The sequence below is a fragment of the Zophobas morio genome, unplaced genomic scaffold (assembly GCF_036711695.1).
Source record: "Zophobas morio isolate AGI-343-1 ecotype UQ-CSIRO unplaced genomic scaffold, CSIRO_AGI_Zmor_V1 ptg000064l, whole genome shotgun sequence".
NCBI lineage: Eukaryota > Metazoa > Arthropoda > Insecta > Coleoptera > Tenebrionidae > Zophobas > Zophobas morio.
In genome coordinates, this window is record NW_026972169.1 from 249,634 (window position 1) to 273,161 (window position 23,528).

The 23,528-nt window shown below is 36.5% G+C and overlaps 3 protein-coding genes across 3 annotated transcripts; 2 read left to right on the plus strand and 1 right to left on the minus strand.

Moving 5' to 3' along the window:
* The first annotated feature begins 7,817 nt into the window (after positions 1-7,817).
* On the plus strand, positions 7,818-10,273 carry LOC135143557 (3,4-dihydroxy-2-butanone 4-phosphate synthase-like). Its single transcript, XM_064075433.1, has 8 exons — positions 7,818-7,907; positions 9,063-9,247; positions 9,300-9,461; positions 9,542-9,663; positions 9,719-9,811; positions 9,919-9,990; positions 10,048-10,118; positions 10,172-10,273. The coding sequence occupies exons 1-8, from the start codon at positions 7,818-7,820 to the stop codon at positions 10,265-10,267; spliced, it is 891 nt and encodes a 296-aa protein (XP_063931503.1). The 3' UTR covers positions 10,268-10,273.
* A 122-nt stretch (positions 10,274-10,395) lies between these two features.
* On the minus strand, positions 10,396-12,162 carry LOC135143568 (uncharacterized). The gene is made up of 9 exons (XM_064075449.1): positions 12,086-12,162; positions 11,882-11,992; positions 11,623-11,687; positions 11,485-11,570; positions 11,192-11,434; positions 10,970-11,132; positions 10,819-10,905; positions 10,619-10,764; positions 10,396-10,557 (listed from the first exon to the last, which is right to left on the minus strand). The coding sequence occupies exons 1-9, from the start codon at positions 12,125-12,127 to the stop codon at positions 10,466-10,468; spliced, it is 1,035 nt and encodes a 344-aa protein (XP_063931519.1). The 5' UTR covers positions 12,128-12,162; the 3' UTR covers positions 10,396-10,465.
* Positions 12,163-20,239: 8,077 nt separating this feature from the next.
* On the plus strand, positions 20,240-23,495 carry LOC135143558 (uncharacterized). Its single transcript, XM_064075434.1, has 18 exons — positions 20,240-20,292; positions 20,488-20,712; positions 20,805-20,893; positions 21,068-21,222; positions 21,279-21,321; positions 21,383-21,457; positions 21,512-21,630; positions 21,688-21,784; positions 21,847-21,930; positions 21,993-22,107; positions 22,163-22,299; positions 22,369-22,507; positions 22,561-22,678; positions 22,739-22,835; positions 22,892-22,954; positions 23,012-23,107; positions 23,162-23,339; positions 23,395-23,495. Exons 1-18 carry the CDS (start codon positions 20,289-20,291, stop codon positions 23,493-23,495), a joined length of 1,935 nt encoding a protein of 644 aa, XP_063931504.1. The 5' UTR covers positions 20,240-20,288.
* Positions 23,496-23,528: the final 33 nt, after the last annotated feature.

The window sequence follows — 23,528 nt, forward strand, 5'->3', positions numbered from 1 at the left end:
CAATAAAAACTAGTATAGAAATTACTTGAGACGTCTGTCTCAAAAGTAGTAAAGGACCAGCTATAGTATCAAGAACCCTGAGAAGGCAGGGAAAGTATATTAGTGTTAGGTACCCGTAGAAACGTTGAAATATTAAAGAATTTTTCTCACTGGGCAATAAATGGAACATTGAAAACTTGTCCACTGTGGACTCAATTGTATACAGTCATAGGTTGATGGTCGGTAAGGTAGTCTCAATGATTTTCGCATAGTGGCCAAACAGAAATAAAGAAAAGTACTCAAAACCCTTCCAAGCCTTACTAGAGTAGAACCAAGTTAGATTTCTCTACAATTGTTGTTGACTTAGAAGTTGCGTTGATAAACACAGTTAAGATAGTTCTACCGAAAAACAAGAATGTTGGTTGTGCGTTCATTTAGCTTAATTTTTTGAAAATATAGCAACTGCATCGACGCATAACCAGAACTTTTCAGATTCCAGTGTAAAATCCTTGCTCTCTCCTACATCCAGAAGAGAAATTGACAGTTTTCTAGAAGTCGCTGCTGAAAATTTTCTTTCTGATATTACGCCACTCGTAGAGTACTGGGAAAAGAATTATGTTTGCAGACGACTACACAAAGTAGAGCCTAAGTAGCACTTAGAAAGCTGGAACAGGGTAGACCTTGTATCTACCAATCTACCAAATATTATAACTGGCATAATAATTCCTTCAAGCATACTTCAGGCTGTCATAACCCACCACGTAAGCTATAAATTTCTAAATCATCTTAAAAAAGAGCGGAGTTTTAATGGATTATATGCAACTCGATACAGATCTGGTGTTGGAAAACCGAAAACTCCAATTTTTAATACGTGCAAATCAAAAAAGGATTGCAGAATTAGCCTCTTAATACTGGTTCTTCAAAGTAAAAGAATATTTAATGACTGTTACATTCTAATTATCGCTTTAGGCATTGTTCTTTGATTTTTTTTAATAGGATTTCTGTTAAGTAATGTTAAATAAAAATCTGAATACAGAACAAGTTACAATATAGTGTAATTGCATGTTTGTGTTCAACAGTGACGAATAATTATGTGCAGACTGATCTTTCTGTCGCTGTGCTCATTGCTTATCAATTTTCGTAGTCTTGTAATATTATAGCGTGCGCTATTTTGTCCTGGCGGTAAATTATGGCGAAGCCTCTTTTAGTGCATGACTTTCCTGTCATTCTAGCGGGAATTTAAACTGTAAACATCCTGCATAGAACAGCCTAACCCCGCCCTCAGGAATTTTAATACGTTATAAATACGCGCTCTGCCTTAGGCTAAAAGTAAGGGCACCTAAGACCGGCTAAAGACCCCGGCCTGATGGTTAATAACATGCTGGTATAACAGGTTAAAATACGTAAAATACCGGAATCGAGAGTTATTGTCGTAGCTCAGCGGTAGAAGTATTACGCACATACTTAAAGTCGGGTCGATTCCTACCGACTCCCTCTCTTTTCTGATCTTTGATGGTCGCGTATTTAACCTCACCCTCATGAATTCTAATAAAGAGTCATAGGATCATAGTTAGAAAACAACACACATGGCTAGGAAGCCCGGCATAAAGGACGTGCTGGAGGGGCGGATGGAATGGTGGTCAGATCAACTACCTGTCCTGCACGAAATGGGCGACGAAAAGGAAGAAATAAATAACATTCTTCCGAGCTTAGGCGAATTGGAACAAATTCACCGAAATTGCTCGAGTAGACGCCCCCATACAATGCCACTCGAAACTCTTGCTAAACTAAACGGTGCTTTTGTCGAATTTGAGCGCTCGGTGACAGAAGCTAACAGCAAAGCCACGACGACACGTGAAACCCTCCTGAAGAACTAAAGGCATTAATATTCGAGCGTCAATAACACATCTTAGTAGTCATGACCTTTCAACGCGTAAAAGACAAATAGGTGTTAATTGTCTTCATCAGTACATCAGGAAAAAGCTAATGGCGCATATAAACTGCCAGAGGAAGGTCGTGCTTTCTTCGGAAAATTTGTCAAGCGAGCTAAGAATCATGGGCATCCAACTCGACCACAACTTCGCCACGACGATACCATAGCCGGACGCGTTGAAGATAACGCACAACTTTTTGCTGATAATCTAGTTGCTCAGTGTTCGCTGTCTACTCCCTCAACCGTCGATGACGATTCCTTGTGCCTAATCTATTCCCGACCGATACAACTGATTTTCTGGAGCGGTCTACCACAGATGAGTACATGACAATTGTCAAAATTACTACCAAAGCGAAAGGCGTCCGGACTTGACGGCATTACTAATCTGAAGTTTTAAAAACTGGTAGAGGAGGCTATGAATCTTCTGTGCTGCCTCGTCAACTTGGTGAAAACCTTCTGCTATTTTCATGGGCAGTTGAGTTAAAATAGCGGTAGTCGTGTTGTTACCAAAGATATCGCAATCAGAGCCTCACAAATATCGGCCCCTCAGCCTTTTGTCGGCAGTGGGTTTAGATAGCTGAAGCAGTGATACTTAATCCTTTAAAGGCGATTGTGGACGCTTGTAGAATTTTATAGGAATTTAACAAGGGATTTCGCAAGGGACACTCCACGACCCAACAAATTCTTCGCCTAACCGAGTGGACGACCAGAGCCTTGAATTTCAATAAAGCCACCGGCACTATCTTTCTTTATGTCGAGAAGGCTTTTATACGAGTATGTCATGGTGGTCTGTTAAGCAAGCTACATGTCTCAGCGATACCACGCTGTCTTCAAGAAGTTCTTAAGTTGTACCTAACCTGCCGGGTCTTCAATGTGCAAGTAGGCGCTGCACTGTCATCGCCTCGCCATCTTACAACGGAACTCCCGTAAGGCTCTCTTCTATCACCGCTGCTATTCGCGCTCTATACGAGCGACATTCCTCTTCTGGTTCACCCCCATACGCGGGTCGCCATTTACGTAGATGATCGATAATTTATTCTTTACCCAAGTCACCCGTTTTTCTATGTCAGCATTTACTATTCTATCATGAAGCGCTTGCAACCTGGTCTCGTCAATGGGGCCCCTCCATTTAACGCAGGAAAGAACAAAGCGCACTTTATAACTTTTGACGGCTTTGAAATTCCGTGGTGTTCTCAGGTTATATACCTTGGGGACATTATAAATTCTAAGTTGTCGTTGCGAAGGTCAAGACAGCAATCTAGTTGCTATATCCTTCATTTTTCAGCAAAAGCAAACTTTCGTTGCGCAATAAGCGAAGGCTTTTTGTGTTGTGCATTCGACTGATTATGACCTATGCATCTCCTGGCTGGCCCTACGAATTATCGGCAATAACGTCCTCGCAAGTGCGACAACACAAACTGCTGCGCCTTTTAACAAACGCGCGGTGGTTTGTGCGCAATGATACACGTCGAACTAGGATCGAGCTGCTGGTCACACTATTTTAAAATTATGCCGTCGACTTCTACGGACTGACAACTGACAACTAGGCAGCTAATCGGATACTAGCGGAAGATCAGCTACGCACCCTTAGCATGAGGCTTGAAAGTTAAGTTGGAGATCTACATTGAACCTGAAGGAGACATGTGAAGATATTTTTGCACTCATATACGAGTAGAAACCTGTTTGAGAGCTCGTTTATTGGAAGTTGTCATTTTGATCGAGCACCAAAAAAACGCAATTAATAATTAATTAATAAATGTGTGGCTGTGGAGGCTGATGATAACCGGATATAGTTTTTTGGGAGGAGCTGGACTTATATGAAAAAAATTTGCTATAAATATCTACTTGTTTTGCACAATTTATTAAATACACTTACGTCACTTTAACTAATTTCGTTCGTTTACTCACTTATCTAACACAGATATATATTAATAGATATTTTTTTAAGCTATTTTTTTTAACATAAACCTTTTTATTATATATTATTTTTCAGGTCGTTATGGGGAATTCTTCCGCTAATACAGAGCAACAGGAACTTATAGTCAGTCCTTCGGTTGCAAACGACGCTTTAAAAAAAGAGTTAAAGATGCTTTAAGCGAAAGTTAATCACAGTTAAAAAGGCTGAAAGAATCACCAGAACTAAATACTATGCTGGGCGCTACAAGCTCCTTATTCCGCGTTACATTTTAGAAGGGCACTTTGGAAGACAACGAAATGAAAGAGGCCCCCTTTAGTAGTAATAGTAACTTGTTTAAAAGTAATGTAAATTCTAATAATAATTTCAAGATAATAATAGTATTGAGTATAGTTTAATTTTTCCTCCGTATTCCAACTTCAAAATTCCTTTATCCAAAATATCCAACAACCTAGAGGACCCTTCCAATTTTAACCTTTTACTCTGCTTTCCCGTAATTCGATGTACACGTAATCACCTACGGTAACATCCTCTTTAACGACCCCCTTATCGTATTGCTTTTTCCATTACCTTTTCGGCCTGCCGTTGTCTGTCCTCCCTCCTCCTTTCAATTTCATGATTTATCGTCAGATGTCCCCACGTCTTTGGGGTAGTACAAGAAGTGTCATTCTCCCGCTTGACAATTCTTCTTTAAACATCATAAATATAGGAGTGACGCCTGCACGTTGGAGATCCTGTTATGTTAGTAAATATAATCATCCACTAAAGCAGTCCATTCTATTTTTCTTTCGCAACTAAACTTTAACAACGCTTTTTTGATAGTCTGTATAGTCCGTTCACACAGACCATTCGACTGACGGTAATCAGCGGTAATGTACTGTTCTTTAACTCCATGCCCTGTTAAAGAAAGTCATCAGTTCTTTACTTCTAAAAAAATAATTGCCCATCTAAAGTTATCTGTCTCGGTACCTGCTACTTATAGATTTCTTTGAAACATTTTAAAATTGTGTGTTTACTTTATTCAATGCTATTGCCCAGACATGAGTGTAGCTATCATCTATAATTAAAACGCTATCATGGCCCTCCGTGGCCCTAGGCATTACCATTATAACAACGGACAAGTGTTCTAGCGGTCTGTAAGGTATTGTTATTAATTGAAGTTCTTCACAGGGTTTGTCTTCTGTTTCCAAACCTTTGATATATTTCGCCACCCTCAACCTTATTTACCAGATTTTTAAAACTATAATCTTTTATCACTTGTTAACTTCTTTTTTTATGGAATCACCCTCGATGTATACCTTGTAACTTTTTAATTTAATTATCGTTTATAAGTTCATTTATCCCACTATCGCCAAAAGTATATACATTGGGAATAACCTCATCGGCAGGTAAGCGAGATAGCAAATCGGCAATAACGTTGCTTTTACAAGGAATATATTTTAAAACCCAATAGATATTACTCATAACAAGTTTAATACGATTGTTTCTCTTTCCTCTTAAGGTAATAGCTTCGTGTTCGCTTTGGAAAATAGGTGGAAGGCTTTTATGGTTAGTATCTCTAACCTAAGGCTTGCTGGTTAGTTAAATGTAGTCCATAAGTTTATTTGTGCACCACGCCAACATCTCTCTCCTCTGTTTGTAAAATTAATTCGTAATTACTATTTACATGCTCCACGCATAAGCTTTTCTCTACGAGTCGTAATATGGTCATCCATGCAGTCTCTTGTTCAAGCTTTCACTCAAATTCTGCCTTTTTTTTAAGTCATGTAAGGGACTCAGTTACGATTGCATTTGTTGGGAATAAATTGATTCCAAAAGTTCGATGCTTGTGTAAAACTTGTTAACTCCTCGGCATATATTAAACGCCTATACTTTATCCTCACTTATTCTTACACCTGCATTCATGAGTCCTCTTCCTAACCCTTCAACTGAAGATCTCGCAAAACACTTTTCAACTCTAATTCTAACGTTAAATTATTGATACCTCTTAATTAGAGCACACAACCTTCCATATTGTGGGTCGCTTTGGAGATGCTAGCCACTAAACAATCAATGTAAACATGTGTATCTATAAGGTCAGCCATTATAAAATCCATACTTTTCTGGTATTCGAAAGGTTCACTGACACACCGGAAGGTAGCACAAGCCTTTGCACCCTCCTATCGGGCGGCATAGTAATTGCAAAATATGGATTTACCTCTCTTTGCTAAAATCCTAGCATTATAAAACCATATTAACTAGTTTAAAAAGTGCTTAAGCTTAAAAAAAGTCAAGTTTAGTAGTTAGAAATTAAGCAACTCCTCTATGCAAACTAAGTAAGCGCGCACAAGGAAGTGGTAAGAAGAAAAAATATTATTTAAGAAGTGACATGCCACAGTGGGAGGCCCAAGGTCTCGAATACTTAATTCGTATTTCGTCCGCATGAATGGTTGAAGGGTAAATGCCTCCACACTTAAGTTATTTACTAAAGATCATATTAGAGGCTGTATAAGTTAAGTTAACCATTCGCTTATTATTTCGTAATAAAGTTATTACTATAATTATTACTGGAAGGTGTTATTAAAATTATTATTGTTGTTATAAGTATAAATATTTGATATTAAAACTTCATTTGTTATTATTTGTATAAAAGTTTTACCTTTGGTCGTTTGTGTTACAAGTAGTAAGTAGGATCTTAAGTTACAGCTTCGGACAAAAGAGTTGGTTAGAAGAGCGCTAAAACCTGAAAACCATCTGTTTGCTGATTTAATAGGTAGTTTCTGAAAATAGTCTTGGAAAATTTCATTTTTACAGTCCCGAAGTTGCGGTTGCGAACGAACCATGGCGCTTCGGTTAGCATACGAAAAAAATTATTCCGTAGGGTTTGTAGTCGATTATCATTGGCGTCAGAATAGGCCCATGCAATTGACGGGTATCTAAGCATTGGTCTGACCAGAAATTGTAAAGCATCAGTTTGTTTTTTAAAGTTTACTTTTATTGCATAAAAGGGGGTAAGGAGTGTTTCTTAAGACCTTCACTTATTAATAATGTAGGTGGTGTAGGCATGCCCATTGAACTTGGAGTCGGTTATTTGGCGGAGGTATTTAATGTGATCGCTTCAGGGAATCTCCGTTAGTAACTTGAAAAAATTGTTGAGAGTCCTTTTTACTCTTCTTTTAGTTAATTAAAGGGCCTAATCTTTTAGCAGCATAATGTGTAACTTGCCATGTGTCAAACCATTTTTCAAGTATTTAGAGGAAGAGCTGAAGGTGTCCTAGTAGTTTATTAAAACATATATGCATTATATACGCATGGAAAATATTAAACCAAAAGTAATAAATAGCGCAAAGTGGTTTAGATGGCTTATTAGTCACAGAAATAATTAATAACATCCACGCTGAAAATCCTTTTTTCTCCGACTAAGGTTTTGGTATTAGTCTGTAAGTTAAACTCAATTTTATTGTATATATAGAAGGTCTAGTGTTCGACTTTTTCTTTATAGAGACTTTAAAGAGCCCTTAGCATCTTGTGGTACCAAGTTAAGTTGGTTGCAACCCTGATGAAAACAAGTATTTTAACTTTTACAAAAATCTGCGTAGCCTACTTCCCAGTTAACTGCTTTACAAATAGTAGTTTATTAAAAATTCTAATAGGCGTGAGGGGAACATATGCCTGCAGTAGCAGCTGAACAAAAAGGGGGGGCTCTGATAAACTGTTATAGCAATCTTTACTTGCAATTTTAGTTATTTTCACGACATATATTACTTGGGCTAAAAGCTTTGAAATAGCGCGAAGGAATTTAATAAGAAGAGTCTTTACCCCTCTACCCTATCTTTATATTATTTTGATGAAGGCGCTATATTTTATCAAGAAAACTATGCAAGGTTGGCCATATTTTAACAGGAAATTGGAGGATTAACGTAACGTAAATGATACAGACTCCGAGCAGCTGCCTTAACCTTTGTCACTATAGTTTAGGTACGGTAGCTATCGCAGCCTCTAATGTTAATGATGACTTCTAAATATTTTGCATTAGAACACTATGGGGTTACCTTGCCACCATGTGTTAGTGACAGCGGTGGTGCAGTGGGTCTCTCCGTGGTAAAACAAGGTCTTTGCTTTACCGCATTAACAGTAATTTTTCAATGACGTCGATATTAGTGAGCGTGACTAGATAAGGTTGCAGATGCTGCTATAATTAGGAAGGTTACTTTATCATAAATCGCTTACTATCTACTTAAAGGCCATCCTTGTGCGGGAGATGTCGGTCTGTGGCATACTCTAGGTCGTTCGATTCATCTCTAGGCGACTCTCTTTTTAGATTTTTGATGGTAGCGCATTTAACCTCGCTTTCATAGGTTCTTATACCTTGAGCAGGATATATAATAATTACCGTAATTTAACAATAACTATTTTTGTCTTTCAAAAATATTTATTTTTTATATGTAAATATACTGGATTTACTAAATAACAAAATTTTTGATTTATGTAATCATATCCGCCTGTTTATAATATTATTTCATGTTATAGGTTTTGTTAATTCTAGTCATCTTTTTGAGCGTAGACTTAATGTTATTTAGCTAGAACTTTATGTGAGGAAAAAGGAAACTATTTTAATGATTAAATGGCGAAATTACGCTTTAATCGACGTATTTTAATTTTTGTATGATAGCGAGTATGAAGTCAAAAAAATATGGCATATATTGCGGTGACTCGTGTTTAGTGTTAGGTAGGGTCGCTGAGCTAGCAAAGTTCCGAACTGATCAATTTACAATACATTTTGATCACTAATCAGATGTTCTTTTCGCCTAACGCGCAGGCTCACCCAACCAAACTTAAAGCTCTTTATAGTTTATAATTTAAGTTGTTAAGGTTTTATATAAAATCAGCAAAAGACCCTTTTCTGGCTACGTGAGACTAGTGTTCACTAACATAAATATTGTTTTTTTAGTTTAATATTGGGAGACAGGAGCTAGGACCCCTCCAACTTGGGTTTTTTTAAGTTTGCTTAGCTTTCGTAAAGGGCTTAGAAGCTCTGATAGAAGCTTTTGTTCCAAAAAATTCAAAAAAAGGTATTTTGATTTTGCAGACTTTCACTTTGACTAGAATAGTTTATTTCGACTTAGATTTGTTCATAATCTATAAATTTGTTCATATGTTGTGATATGTCGATTAAACCTAAATATTATTCTCGTTAGCCAAAAAAGGCATACTGAATTGCACATGTTTAATAGAGCGTAAGGTGCTCTGTTTAAGGTCGTTTTCTTGGTAGTTAAGATGGATACATCCTTTACAACTGCTGAAGAAGCTCGTGTTATTATTGAATCTCTACAACAAGAAGTATATGTTCTTCGTTTACAATTAATTAAAGCCAATGCTGCTTTGGTCAAAGGTGTTAACGTTAATGATTTGCCCAGGTCTCAGGATTGCGTGGAAAAAGAGTACTACTTTGAAATTCTTAGCTTCGCAGTTTTTTTTTAATTTACTTAACAGAGATTTTAAGTTTACACAAATCTCACGGGCAGTTGAAGTTTTTAAGGAAGGAAAATTCTTAATAGTCCTTGATAATGAAAACAGGGAAAATGAAGGTGATTTAATTATAGCAGCCGGGGCAATGAATTCAGATAAAATGGCCTTTATGATAAATAACACAAGGTTTCTGCCTTAAAGCTCTATCAAATTTTTATATTTTTAGTTTAGCGTTCCAAGCTATAACTATCTATAATATTGAGAAGCGGTATCGTCTGCTGCGCTATAACGCCAGAAAAGCAAAAGTCTTTGTCTCTTCCGTTGATGGTAAGCGACACTACAGACCGCCACAGAACGGCTTTTACTCAAAGCGTAGATTTATTGGAAGGTATACCTGTAAATCCCGACTTTTTTGATTTTTATACATGGAACCATGTAACCAGGAACCACGACAGGAGTCAGTGCTTCCGACCGTTCTAAAACAGTTAGGGCTTTAGCCGATGACTCTAAAGGAATTGAGTGTTTCCAGCGTCCTGGTAGATTTCTCTTATCGCTCTGCGTAACAGTATCACGTATTCGTCAGACTTTGTAGTGTTTAACATCGACCTTGGTCTTTTGTGTTTGTGCTAATACTAGCGAGCAGGTCATGTGTTCCCCCTGGTGGCCAGTGAAGGAGGTTTAAAAAAAAGACAAGGTCACACAGAGGCCGCTGTCGGTATAGCATTGCTTGTAGAGTTTCTTTACTTTCTTAAGCAGTGGTATTATAAATTAGAGCTGTGTCGACTGGCCGGACTCAAAGAAGTGGCCTGTTTGAGTGAGATTGCTTTGAAGAACGGTGAAATGGTTTCCTATTTTTAAAATTTTTGTGTATCTTTATTGAGGGTTGCCCAATAAAGGCAAAACGCAGAGAGCTGGAGGCATTTTCTAGAGAATATAATTTGTGCATAATAACCATCGACCAATTAATCGAATTTACAAATAACCAACAATAAATGACTACCTTTTGATAAATAAAGTTTACCCATCACTTAGATTAAAAAGGGGGGCTGAGCCCATGTGTACCTTTTCACTAGAGTAGTCAGTGTACTTAAAAATTATGCAGCTTCACACTATATTACTTGTAATAATTAACAGTATAAAATGTATTAATAAGCTTAAGGAAAATTCTATATTTTTTTGGCAGCTCACAGTCACGCCTGCTCCAAAGGGGTAAACCAGTGGTTTAGGTTTATTATCGGAGCATCTCGGTGATTCATAAGCTTAAAGAACGTCTTTGGGATTTCTATTGTTAGAGTAGAGGAAGATTTAGCAAACTTTAAGTGGTTTGCAGTCGGATAGTTGACCGCCGCTCGTTGGTTCTGAGCTCCAGAAGTTAATGCGAATGTCGACGGCAGCCCTCCATTCTTCTGGGGAGTAGTCCGGTAGATTCCAAGGGAGCTCTTCCCCGCACCTTCTGTAGGGCGCTTGGTTGAAGCAGATAATCGTTACTCTTAAACGATAATAAGAGATACAAAAGACGACATAAAGTAAAGGGCATTCGTACTTGTACTCGTCTCGAAGGGCTAGGAGGCGTCGGTAGATAGTTTTCTGCAGTCTCAAGCGAGTACCCGTGGTGCGTTTCACAAGCAATCTTGAAAAACAACAGAGTTGAAGTGTATAATTCATTTTTTTACTATACAATTATTTAAAAAAACCGGTTGTTCCAGTAGAAGGAAGACAAGTCATTTAAAATCAAGATACTTGTACGCTGAGTTTCTATAAAATTTTTTAAGTTTTCTAAAGTGGCTAAGAGCCCAAGTTCGTCAGTAACGTCAACAACGTGAAGTCTGTCAAAGCACGTCTCATATAATTTTTCCCCTTGATAAGACGACAAAACTACTAGAAACTTTTATATTAGCACAATAACGTTGTTATACCTCCACCTCGAGCAGTCGTAGCCTCCGAAGACATTAAACAAAAGTTATTAACGCCTTGCTTGGCGAAATAACTAAAGCTGGTGTCTTTTTCTTCTAGTTCTTTATTTTTTGGCAAGCTCTTTAAAAGGTAGTTAAGGCGCGCCTTAACGTTTTCTACGTTCTCTTTTTTTATAAGTTTAACCAACCGTCGGAAGTTAAAAGTATACGAAGTGTTCACAAACAGGACGCTTTGTTCGTCTCCACCTTTTGGTCGTGAAGCAAAAAAAATAGATTTAAACCTTTAAGAAGTTAACCCACTTCCTTTCCATCGTAAACAGAAGGAGTTAATAATATAAAAAGAACTACAAGGAGAAGGTCATTTTTGGGGCAGTCTCCTCGCCTTAATAAATACTTAAGAATCATTACTTAACTATTATACTAAGGTTATAAACCCATTTATATCAATGATGGGAAAGGAACTGAGCCTTATATTCTGGCCATCGCTTCTAATAACATCCTTGAAAAAAAGTAAATGAGGTATTTAATAGGGAATTATGGCTAATTAATATAACGTTATATTACAGAGGAGTATTTTTAACACAAAAGTTGTTTTTCAATAAACACTTAAAAACTAGAACTGCTACAACAAGTTGTCTTAAAATATTCAGATCTTAGAAATTTTATTTGAACACCAATAAAAAAAAAATAAACCTTAAACTGATAGCCTAACCCACTACTTCCGACAAGTAAGTCCAGCAGTGTTGTGGGCGGCGAAAAGGGTGTAAACTTTTCAAAGGGGTTTAAAAAATTTACTCCGAAGATCTATTTTAAATAATAGAAAGCTTAACAAACGGGAATAGGAACAAATATAACACTCACGTATTATATATGAACAGAAAAAGTAATAGTAAGTACTTCCAAAGCGGTTAATCCATCTTGGTAGTTAAAGCTAAACATTTAACAACAGTTATCACATTTAATGTTAACTAATAGTTTGAGAATATTAGACAAGATTTTGTTAATTTTACTTAAGTTTAAAGTTATCTCACAAAAGTGTTACTCATTAGCTTAATCCAAAGCGGTCTTATGAGGTCACTTTCAGAAGGGAAGTTAAGACCACTCCGGGTGAAGCCTTATTTAAAAGCAAATTAGTAGGTATCTAATTCAATATTTAGATAATTGCTCTGATCACACAATAAAGTACAGTACCTACTTTATTAGGATGTATTCACTTATAGGTCTACGACAAGTGTAAAGCTGTAAAAAGGTTGAGATAACTAATAATGGTAAAGTTTACACTGATTTATCTTTTATATCTTTTGTAAAACTTGTACAAACCCTACAGTATGTTTTTAAAAAAACTTAAGGAGAGCAAGAACTTCTCGTGTTTAAGAAGCATACCTAATCCTATTTATAGCCGATATTTTCCAGTTAATATCTCTTATATCCTCGCACTATCCTTTGATACAGATCTTACCATATTCAAAAAGGAGAAAGTGTCAGTGGATCGGCGTTAAAACTTGCTATTTAATAGATATTTCCTGCCCTATTAAAGGTTGGCCTCCCATCTTTTAATAATCTAACAATTGGAACCTAAGCACCGTGGAATGATCACGTAGGACAGTGTGACATGTATACCACTGCGAGGTAGGAGCACGCGGTAAACCCCATCGTCTGTATCCACTTATAGGAAATAAGCATAAAGAATACAATTACTAATATTCTTTAAGATAGCTTTAATAAAATTTACACTCGGTTCAAGAATTACGAGTTTAAAAGAGACTAAATTGCTATCAAATATGATTTATTAGTATAAAAAGGAAGATGACTGATATTCAGCAAGCGAAAATAGGGAAAGAAAAATAACTTTTTTTTTCCAATTCTATAAGCCCGATGTAACTACCTTACCCCGTTAATGAGCGAAACTCTGGAGCTTAAAATAGATTTGTTTTACGTTCACTGGTAACTAAATTTGCCAATATTTTATGTTTTGTTGGTTGCCGTTAGAACATGGTACTCAAAATTACCAGAGATTGTTTCAGAGACCAAGCCTGTCGTTAGGGCCAATTTCCACAGGCCTACTCTTCCAAACTAAACCTAGACGACAAGTGGTAAACATTGTAACCAATAGCGTATAAAGGGTTAACACTATTGTCATTTAATGCACTCACACTTTGTACTCTAGTGACCGAAAAACAATAAAGATAACCCTGTACAAAACCTATATATTATAATTTATTAATTTTACTAGCCTAGCGACGCTACTCAACTCAAGAAGCAGACCACCCCGCAACCACGCGATGAGAGAAAAAGGTCTCTCAAAACACGCCAATGGCTAGCATATATACATAATTTTACAAATTAGCCCTCATTAAGTTATGTAACAGGTTTGAAAAATTCGCAAAACCATCAAACCGGGAACGAGAGTTGTCGCCGTAGCTCCGCGGTTAAGAGCATTTACGCGCTTACTCAAGGTTATGGGTTTGATCTCCACCGACGCAACACTCTTTTTCTGTCTATTCAAGCTCCCCCTCATGAATTCTAATAATATGCGCTTACTAATTACTCTACAACCAGATAAATTTTTCATACCCTCACGCAAAAATTTAATTTTACTGTTTATAACAACGAATATATATTCACAGCCCTTATTAATACAAAAAAGAATTATGGCCAAAAACCAACAAAGAAACTTCTGAAGGTATAATAAACCTTAACAAAGCGACAAATGTGTCCAACTATTAAATATTTTCAAAGTTTTTAAAGCAGAAAGTTGCAAATATTACACGATGGGTTATCTGATGGAGGGGGGGGGGGGTTTAAAGACAGAACTAATTCCAAGCGTTATTTCTGCAAACCTTCAAGAAATTAATCTAAGGAAAAAAGGACCCAACTAATATGCCTGTTTTAGTTAAGTTATTAAGAACTGACAAAAATTGGAGCTTTACAACAAAGAGCATTATCAATCATAGCTATCACTGTCATTTATTGGCTACACCCCAAAATAAATTTTATGGAAAACCTTAGCTTGTTAAATGAGGCGAAGAACAGTTTTTGTACGAGTTTCCCGCCAAAAGAAATCCCTCTGTATGTGCAAATTATAAAGGAAACCACCATCTAGAAAACCACATGCGTATATTTTCCTTCAAACAATTGAAATAAATAAATGATTTAATTAAAAAATTAGTTTAAAGAGTAAAGATAAATTTTAAAAAATAGAAAAAAAAACACTATTAAAGGCGAAGGCAATAACCTAGAAAATCGGGTATAAGAAAATCCTACGCACTACTTCAGAGATGAATACGGTAAAACAAAGATTTTGAAAATGAACCTTTCCGTATACTCAGTTATATAATAATATGACCGTTCCAAATGAACTTAACCTCTCGTTAGGGTAACATCCGTTGAACCTTTCAAAACTATTTAAACGTAAGACTTAAATATTATTTTCTGGATTGCTTAAAGAGTACGTGGTAACATTAAAAGATTTTGTGAGTTAGTCAAAAAAAATTTCTTACACTAGTTAATGAATTTCACTTTAGTACTTCACAACTAGCAGCGGTAGAAACATCAGCAGAGGGATCGCAAAGAATTCTTTTGATTAATAAGTGCATCACTTAACATAAAGCTTTTTAAGTTGGTCTTAGAAGCGTTAAAAGTATATAATATATCCTGATAAGGTATCAACTGCTTAAATAAAGTCTTAACTTATTAAAAATTTCTTCGTTACCTGGTTATGATGAAAGTGATCTCTCAGTTCTTATTCCACTCCTTTAGTGACTAAAGGCAACATCTGCACATGATTACTCTCTAGACGATTGGACTATTTACATAGTCTCTAGAGTAAGTCATTACTTACCCATTTTACCCTCTAGATCAAAACGACATCGCGCTTAAGAGACTAATAAACCAATAGACTCCATAGATCGAGATTCTAAGTACGCATAAGCAAATAAAACAAGGGCTCAAACGCAGCATAAACTCCTAGTTTACAACATTTACCACTTAATCTAATTCCCTTCTATTAAGTGAGGGTGCGAAAGACACGCCTTTCTAAACTGAGTCATTGTGCCATCAACAAAAATGAATGAGCTAATCATCATAACTAAATAGTAAACATACCAAGTAAGAAGCAAGAACACAATTAATAACTACAATAATAAATAATATCCTAGCATACTTAAATTTAGTAGCATTACAGCTTAAATAAATTAAATATAACCTTAGCCAAATCTCCCCTTCTTTAATTACGTTGTTTATTTTTGTAATAAAGTTTATATTAACTCTAGGAAAGCGATAGATCATATCTCTTACTCTCAATTTCCACCTTCTTGCCAATTCGTGACCTAATATGTTCTGGTAGATTGTACTATTGGTTCGTTCATCCTTCCAATGAGCTGGAGCCTTCGTAATAGCTATTTTTATTAGGGACGACAACCGCGTCTAATTCAAAGATTTCTCTTTGTAATGTAAGATGGAGTTTCTGTTTTTGTCCAGATGCTCCCGACATATTGACCAACCAGTTACTTCTCTAACGCATCTAGCTCTATAAGTCTGGGTTAGTGATTAGAAAAGAGTTAGGATAGCGTATTGACAGTGACAGGTACATATATATTGCGTGATAACGTGATGTTAAGACGTTGCCAGTTGTTTGACTGAGCGACGAGCGGATTGTCTTTTCTCTCGGCTAGTTCGACAGACTTCTTCCTACGATTGCTACTCCACCGAGGCTTTTAAAATTTAAACCTCCAGCTATTAAGATGCTGGGAACAGCAAATATCTTGTCAATATAAAATTTTAGCATAACTTTGTCGTGAGATCTGTAAGCGGTATTTAGACCGCTCCTGTCATTGTGACCAAGCTTTATGTTTACATCACCAGTTTCAATATTTAGCGGGTCGAAAAAAGTAGAATGCTTAGCTCCTTTAGTGTATTCCTGTAAGTGCCTAATAATTAATTTGTTAGGTACTCGAAAACGATTACCTTCATTTCGTTGTGATTCAGAGATAAGAAGTATATCCAAGTTCATCCGTCCAATAGGTTGTAATTTTTGCTTCTTACAACGGGTGTCGACGGCATTCCATGCCTTAATACTAATACTCTGCGAGCGAGCCTTGTTTGCCCAACTTAAAAATTTACATTAGTACGAAAATTGCTACAAGGTTATTTATCATTTCATTTAAGGGAGACATATTATTTGCATTAGGTAAAAAGCTTCGTTTTTAACGCTGTACAAAGTCTATATCTTCTTCAACGTAACTTTTGAATTTTCTAAAGCTTTAGCAGATCGAAATCTTAGTGCTTAATGGTGCGTTCGGATAATATATACATCTTGTACAATTTGAAGCATGCTTCTCTTGGCACTTAGGTCATGCATTCAATCGTTTGCTTTTAGTAGCAGGTCTCATTTCATAAGAATGCCCACATCTGACTCAGTTATAGCTAATTAAGAGTATTTTTCGGTATGTTTAAGTTTATTTGTGCTGTTCATGCCTTTCTTAGGGTTGGTTAGTTTTTTTTTAATTTATTGTGCAAGTTTAGTATGGTACGTATTTAAATGGTGTCTTGCTTTCGTGTGTAGTTCACTTAAGTGTTGTCTAAGCCTATCGTCTTTTATCTATCTCATGTTTATGAGTTTTAGTTGATTCTTAGCCAGTAGGTTTGTTTATTGTTTACTAATACTGTTTATGTCTCGAATTTTTTATGTTACGCTGAGATTGTTTTTCAACTATTACTTTACTATCCATAGTATTTCCTTATTAAGTAGTAGCCTATGTGATACTGGGAATGGTTATGTTGCTATATGTAGGTGTTTCTTCATCTTTTTATGTCGTGCTCGCACTGTGATTATTTACATATTTTGGAATTTTATGATACTGCTCTAATTAAAATTTGGTCTTTAATAGTTGTGATTCGTAAGTATTCGTTTCAACTTTGTTTTTATAAGAGTATAAATTCTCGAAAAAATATATTTAAATCTCTGCGACACCCATTCATACTCTTAATTTCAAATTTATAATTATAAATAATGAAAATGATACAATATCTGGGTGCTTTCATGTTTTAGCATCTAAACGCTGTAAATATGTAAAGAGCACAAGTCATTATACTGAAGGTACCGCAATCCCCTGTTACTTGGATAAAAGCTTTCCACATTTATTATGGAATATGTACGGGATATGTCTTCTATGGGCCTAAAGTGCGCTCTATTTAAACTAGGTTAACGGCTATATAAATAATAAGCTTCCATAGCCTTGGTTAATTATTTTTTGTCTTTAAAAAAATAAAAATTTAACTTATTACAAAACATGAAACACATTAACAGGAATTGTTAGGACTTGATATCTTTATAAATGTCTTCCTACATCCTTAAAACAGGTGTTCACTTCTTGGCGTTCAAAATTTTCAGGTAATATCGGTAAACGAATCATTGGGCGAGAAAATGTTAATTATTTTCTACCCAAAAATTTTAAGCAAAAATAATTACAAACAAGGAGCTCAACTGTTAAAAGAATCCGAAGAAATATTATATAGAGTGCGCTTCTTTATTGATTAATTAAAAGCGACATTCTCAATTCACTTTTTACTTTTTATCACGCTCTAAGCACGAAATTTTGACTAACTGAGCAAAAAGTCCCACGGCAAGTATCTTTAGAAGGAAATTTTTGAATAGGTCACGGGATTAAACCCAGAACCATTTTTTACCGAAAATGTTATACACATTCCTCATGGAGGAGACCAATTTTTAAGGTACTGCCACAGGTTAAAATGATTATAAAGAACAGCCTCATATAAACGTCAGGCTAGGTTTAAAGAGCTAGATATTATGCAAAACTGAGCTAGCTATACAAAAAGTAAGGAATGTATTCGGAGAGAAATCACTAGTTACTCTCATGACCAAGCTAAGGAAGCTGTTCAACGCTACTAGATTGAAGTATGAGGACTTGCATTACATTGATAGGCTCGGGCAAATAGCAGCATTGATACATGAACAATGTGCTCTGCTAACTACCAAAATTCACGGATCTCCTAAAAGGATTAATTTTTATATACAGAAGTGGTGAGAAGCACAAATGTGATGCAATCTAATTAACAGTACCACACTAAAAACAAAGAGGGTGTAGACTATATTTGCACTGACTTCATAACTAAAAGCCGAAAACTGGCACTGTAAACAGTGCTTTTGAAGTGTAGGACCTAGACAAGCACCAACTAACCGAAAACAAACTAGCCACAACATTATTAAAAATAACAATGAGTCTCACTAAATGTTTTAAATGCTCTGAAAATCCTGATCTGTAAGCCATTATGAAAAAAAAAAAACTTCATGATATGCGCTTTGTAAAAACTTGGTCGCAATGAAAAGGAGTGTGGTGCTACTGATGCAGCGAACCAACCATTAACAATATTGCAACCCAGAAACACCTACTGCACTTCTTGGCATTATATTGGACACGTCGAAGCAGCATGATAAAATAAGCAAAGGTTCGCACTATAGCGGCCGATACGAGAAGATAACGCAAACGCAGATGAGAACAGCCTTTATAATAAAAAAAAAAACAAACTTTGTCTACTATAAAAAGCTGACGTAAGGTTCACCTTGACATTAGTTAAGTTAACTTAATTTTAAATTTTATATTAATATTAAAACCATAAAATTTTTATATTAAAAAATTAAACTAACTTTGTTAATTAATTGTCATAATAAAGCAATGAACGAAAACAAATTAATTTGAAATTTTTTAAAATTGAGAAATTTAAAGCACTTTAAATAAAAGAAAACAATTATTATTCATAATAAAAATCTTAATAAAGCTAAAAACCAAAAAATATTCAATATAAATTATATTTTATTATATATTCTTTTTCATATCATAAAAATCGCAAAACTGATTTTTTAAGTTATAAAAATTTTTATTAGGTTAAAATTAACAAGCAACTAAAATTCTTTAAATTAAATAAAATTAAAATTAATCCTTTTTTAATTTAGAAGCCGTAAAACACTTTGTTCAAAAAATTAAATTTATATTTTATATTAACGCAGAAATCACTTAATGAAAAATATAATCAATATTATAAAATGAAAAATAACAGACAGGTAGTTTGACGATACTAAAAAGAGGAAAAAACTATATAAATGAGAAAGAAATGGACTTTACAGCCAGCTGACCATAGATCGCTCAGTAATGACTAGAAATGAAGCGGATAGGGGAGAGGCATCAAGATTATACCTTTTGAACCCTTAATATGGGCATAGCAAATACTGCCTGCTCAACCTGGATTTACCCAATTACTAAAGGGGGTGAGATATGTGTCCTTCGTAAGAAAGAAAAAGGTTAATAAACGCAACATAACCCATTTATTTTTAAAAACCAGGCAAAATACAATATGTAAATGCAAAGCTGAAGACAACACGTCAAAACTAGAACACAATATACGTTTGTTATTATCGACTTAGTAAGTTGCAATTAAATTTACATAGTCGTGGCAATAAATTTGCTTACAGCTTAATTTCCTAGTTTGGCGAGTGTTTTTTTTTGGTTTTATTTTGCCTTTGGGTCATCTAAAACTGTTATTTCGAAAAACTCGTCTGCGAGGCTAACACTCGGAAAAATCTGACTTGCAGCTTATTAAGCTAGTTTTGGGTTCTTTTATTCATAACTACGTCTCTTTAAGGCTGGTCCGCTAACTTTCAGCCGGGTTCAGCCCCTCGAAAATAGGGAGTACAAATTATGCACTAGTTCTTGTAAAGATTGTACATAGTACGACAAAGTGTATACTAATTAAAAAATTAATAATTATAAGAATATTCAAACGGGTTAATAAGTTATACTTTAAATTTTAATTTCCACTTCCCCTACAAGTTACCAGTTCTCAAGGTTCAGAATTATATTTATTAATTAAACGAGTTCCAAGAGATGATGGCCTTAATGTTTAGATAAGACCATTACAATTCAAGTCAGCTCTCTTCTCCTCTTGTGATAGGTTCTCGGATAAAATACCCTTAGCTTTGTTAATTTAATCTCGAAGGGTTCTGCCCTTCACCAATAGTTTACACTTTGGTGATAAGGACGTAGTTAAGTTGTTTTTTCTCGTTTGGTTTAAACTCTTGGGGGCTATGGGTATGATTTGCTAATGAATCTTATTTATTGTTTAGCTTTTACATTCTTAATACTTTGTGTTTATGATAATATATGCACAACAACTTTCATAAGGTTTATAAAATAGTCATTAAAAAAAGATAACTTTTCAGTGTAGCTCTTTTCGTTTACTATTTTTATTGTTGTGCTTAGTATTAATTAAAAACTATTTTTCAGATTCAAGTCATAATTTGATTCAGATAATAGATGAAGACTATAGGTTCAATGAAAATTTACAAAAACAGATTTCTAGTTGGGAAAATTTTATAAAGTCTGGGTTTGAGTATAGCATTATCAGCATTCTGGGGCCTCAGTCAGGCGGCAAAAGCACATTACTTAACTATCTATTTGATACTTCCTTTCCTCAAATGGATCCTTCAACTCGTAGTCAAACTACAAAAGGTTTGTGAGCTTAGTTTAGCTAACTAATATGTAAAAACTTTTATAATGGTTGCCGGTCACTCTAAATTGCCGTTTTTATATCTTATTTTAAGGTTTATGGCTCGCCTATGACCCAAAAAAAAAATGTCTTATAATGGACGTGGAGGGGACTGACAGTAAAGAACGCGGAGAACAACATATAGTATATAAATGCGTTTAACAAACTTTGTCTTTCTGAGTGTGTGTGATTTACCAATTTCTTTATAATCCAAATTTATTAATATATATTGTTTTTTTGACTTTGATTTTCTAAGCCTTCTTTGTTATCGAAGTAAATTTCTACTTTTTAACTCGCTTACTTATAATTATTAAAAAGAACTTTGAAAGGAAAAGCGCTCTGTTCTCCCTTGTCCTCTCAGGAATCCTTATAATAAACATATGGTGCCACGATGTAGGCCGCTACAGTGCCTCCAATTATGATACCCTTAAAACAGTCTTTGAGCTCCACATAAATCTTTTTTGCACACCAGAGTATTGTACTTAAATTTTTATTTTACGTTTATCTCAACATGTTTCTTTGCTCGAAGTTCCCCTAAAACTCTTCTTCTTTTTTGCCTCAGGGATCGGCAAGTCTGTTTTTAATTTCCTTTTTAGCCTTTTTAGCCTACAATTCATTGCGCTATTAATACAGCTTACGCCACTCGAGCAGCTAAAAAGAACACTTGTTGAAGACTTGAAGGCAATATGGGAAAGTGATATCAAAAAGGTAAGAAGTATGCCAATCCACTCTGTTCGCTGAGGCTGATACCTCTTACTTAAGCCTTCTCACGCCTTAAACTTTGCAATTGAGGAATACTTTATCTTTAAATTTGTCTGCTTGGCGAGCTATGTTTTTGAAAAGGACGAGTTTATAAAAGAAGTTTCTGAACTAAGAAAGAGGTTCACTTGCGGCACTCTTGGCCAGTAGACTTTAATGGACATAAATACTTTTAAAAGTTTCGAGGATCCAAAAGACGAGGGCTACTTACTAAGTAAAGCTGCCCTCACTCGGATCCCAGCCGATGGTTTTTCTGAGTACGCGGCCCGTGTGTGGGTATGTGACGGTGGGGCTTTGCTGTATGGATCTTTAATGCGACACCCCTCCTTAATGCACAGGAGCAGATCATAGACAACAAAGACCTGGACCTGCCAACTTTAAAAGAAATGCTGGCCACGTGTCGCTGCGATGAGCTTATGTCGGTACTTTCAGTGCAGAGCTATGCCCAACAATCCATGTGGGATACGCTATTTTGTTTTAAAAGGAAGCTGTTGCAAACTTTCGAATTGGGGCGGAGCGCCTTCGCGACCGTCTAAGCCAGGGCGTGGTCGTTAATACCTTTTTGGAGGAGACTAGCGAACTGCTGGTGGAAGCTTTTCGTACGCTTCTGTGGTGTGACTCTTTTGATCACGACCACGTGGTGTATCCCGCCAGAGCTCTACGATGGCCCAGCTTCTTTGTACCACGAGCCCGTGTACATATCTCGCCGAACTGCGCTGGGCGAACAGACCGGAGAAATTTTAGAACAGCTCCGCACTTTGCAAACCCGCAATATCGTGGACCATGAAACTGTAAGCGGGCTTTCCAGCTGCTTGGCGAGATTCCACATTTTACTCAGTGCTCTTCGTCGTCGGTTTCAGAGAGCCATGGAGGAAAATATTTCAGACACTATTTTATACTTAATGACTGAAGCGCCGCGAGACATGTGGATCAAAGTCTCACAGGAATATTCTCGTTTGTTAGACGAGACTTCCATCCGACTGAAGGCTCATGGAAAAGGTGTTGAAAACAACCGCTTTCAAAATAATTTCTCATGACCATACCAGGGACAGGGCTCTCAGATTCTGCAATCGAAACCGCTTTTCAGGACTTGAAGGAAAGAGCCAGACAATTGGTTCAAAGAAAGGCGAAGGACTGCACGTTGAATCTGGCGTCTACTTTGGTCAGAATGTAAGGCGAACTACCTGCCTATTTGCTGTTCTTAAGTCCTCTAATCGGTCGTTGCAAAAGATTCGAGAAGAGTTTCAAGTACGACGCTGCGGATGTCCCCCGCTCATGGGGCGCGGGCGATAATATCCCCGAGCTCTACAAGGCGGCCAGGGACAAGGTAGGTCGTACGCGCTGACATGCCTTCTCTTACGCTACAACTCTCTCACCCGGAAGGCCTTGGAGTACTTAGCCCTATTCTCAGCCATGACCCTCGAGTACCGAGATGAGGGGGTGAAGGTAGCCATCCGCCTTAAAGTCTAGACACGGGCAATCAACTTAAACCCTTTCTGCAAGGTGGAGCTGCTCTCCCCTGCAGAAATCTTACGAGTGAGGAACGTTTTTCTGCATGAGATCCGGCCGATTTACCAGGAGTGCTGCCAGATCAGAAGGGTTCGGCTATAAGATGACACCATCCACTCACTGCCCATCCTTCGTCTCCCACAGCAAAACATGTCACTAAGGAGTATCCCTTTCTGGGTGTATGCACTGGTACTAGTCCTTGGATACAACGAGTTTGTCTACCTCTTTCAAATGGCCACCAACCCCCTCAACTTTATGCTACTGCTTCTCGCTATTAGCATTGCCGTCTGCTTTGCTCTACTACGAAAACTTCGTCTTTTGGGTGCGACTGATCGATGTGTGAGACCGGCTCTTTCTAACAAAGTGCATTCATGCAGGTGTGGCCGAGGAGCTAGCCCGCGCAGCCCTAGGGGAGATCTCAGAAAAGGCACGGCAGCTGGTTTATGGGGATGCAAGAGCGCAATTAAAAGAAGAGTAATAAAAAAGGGCTCTAATAAAGCTATATTTATTT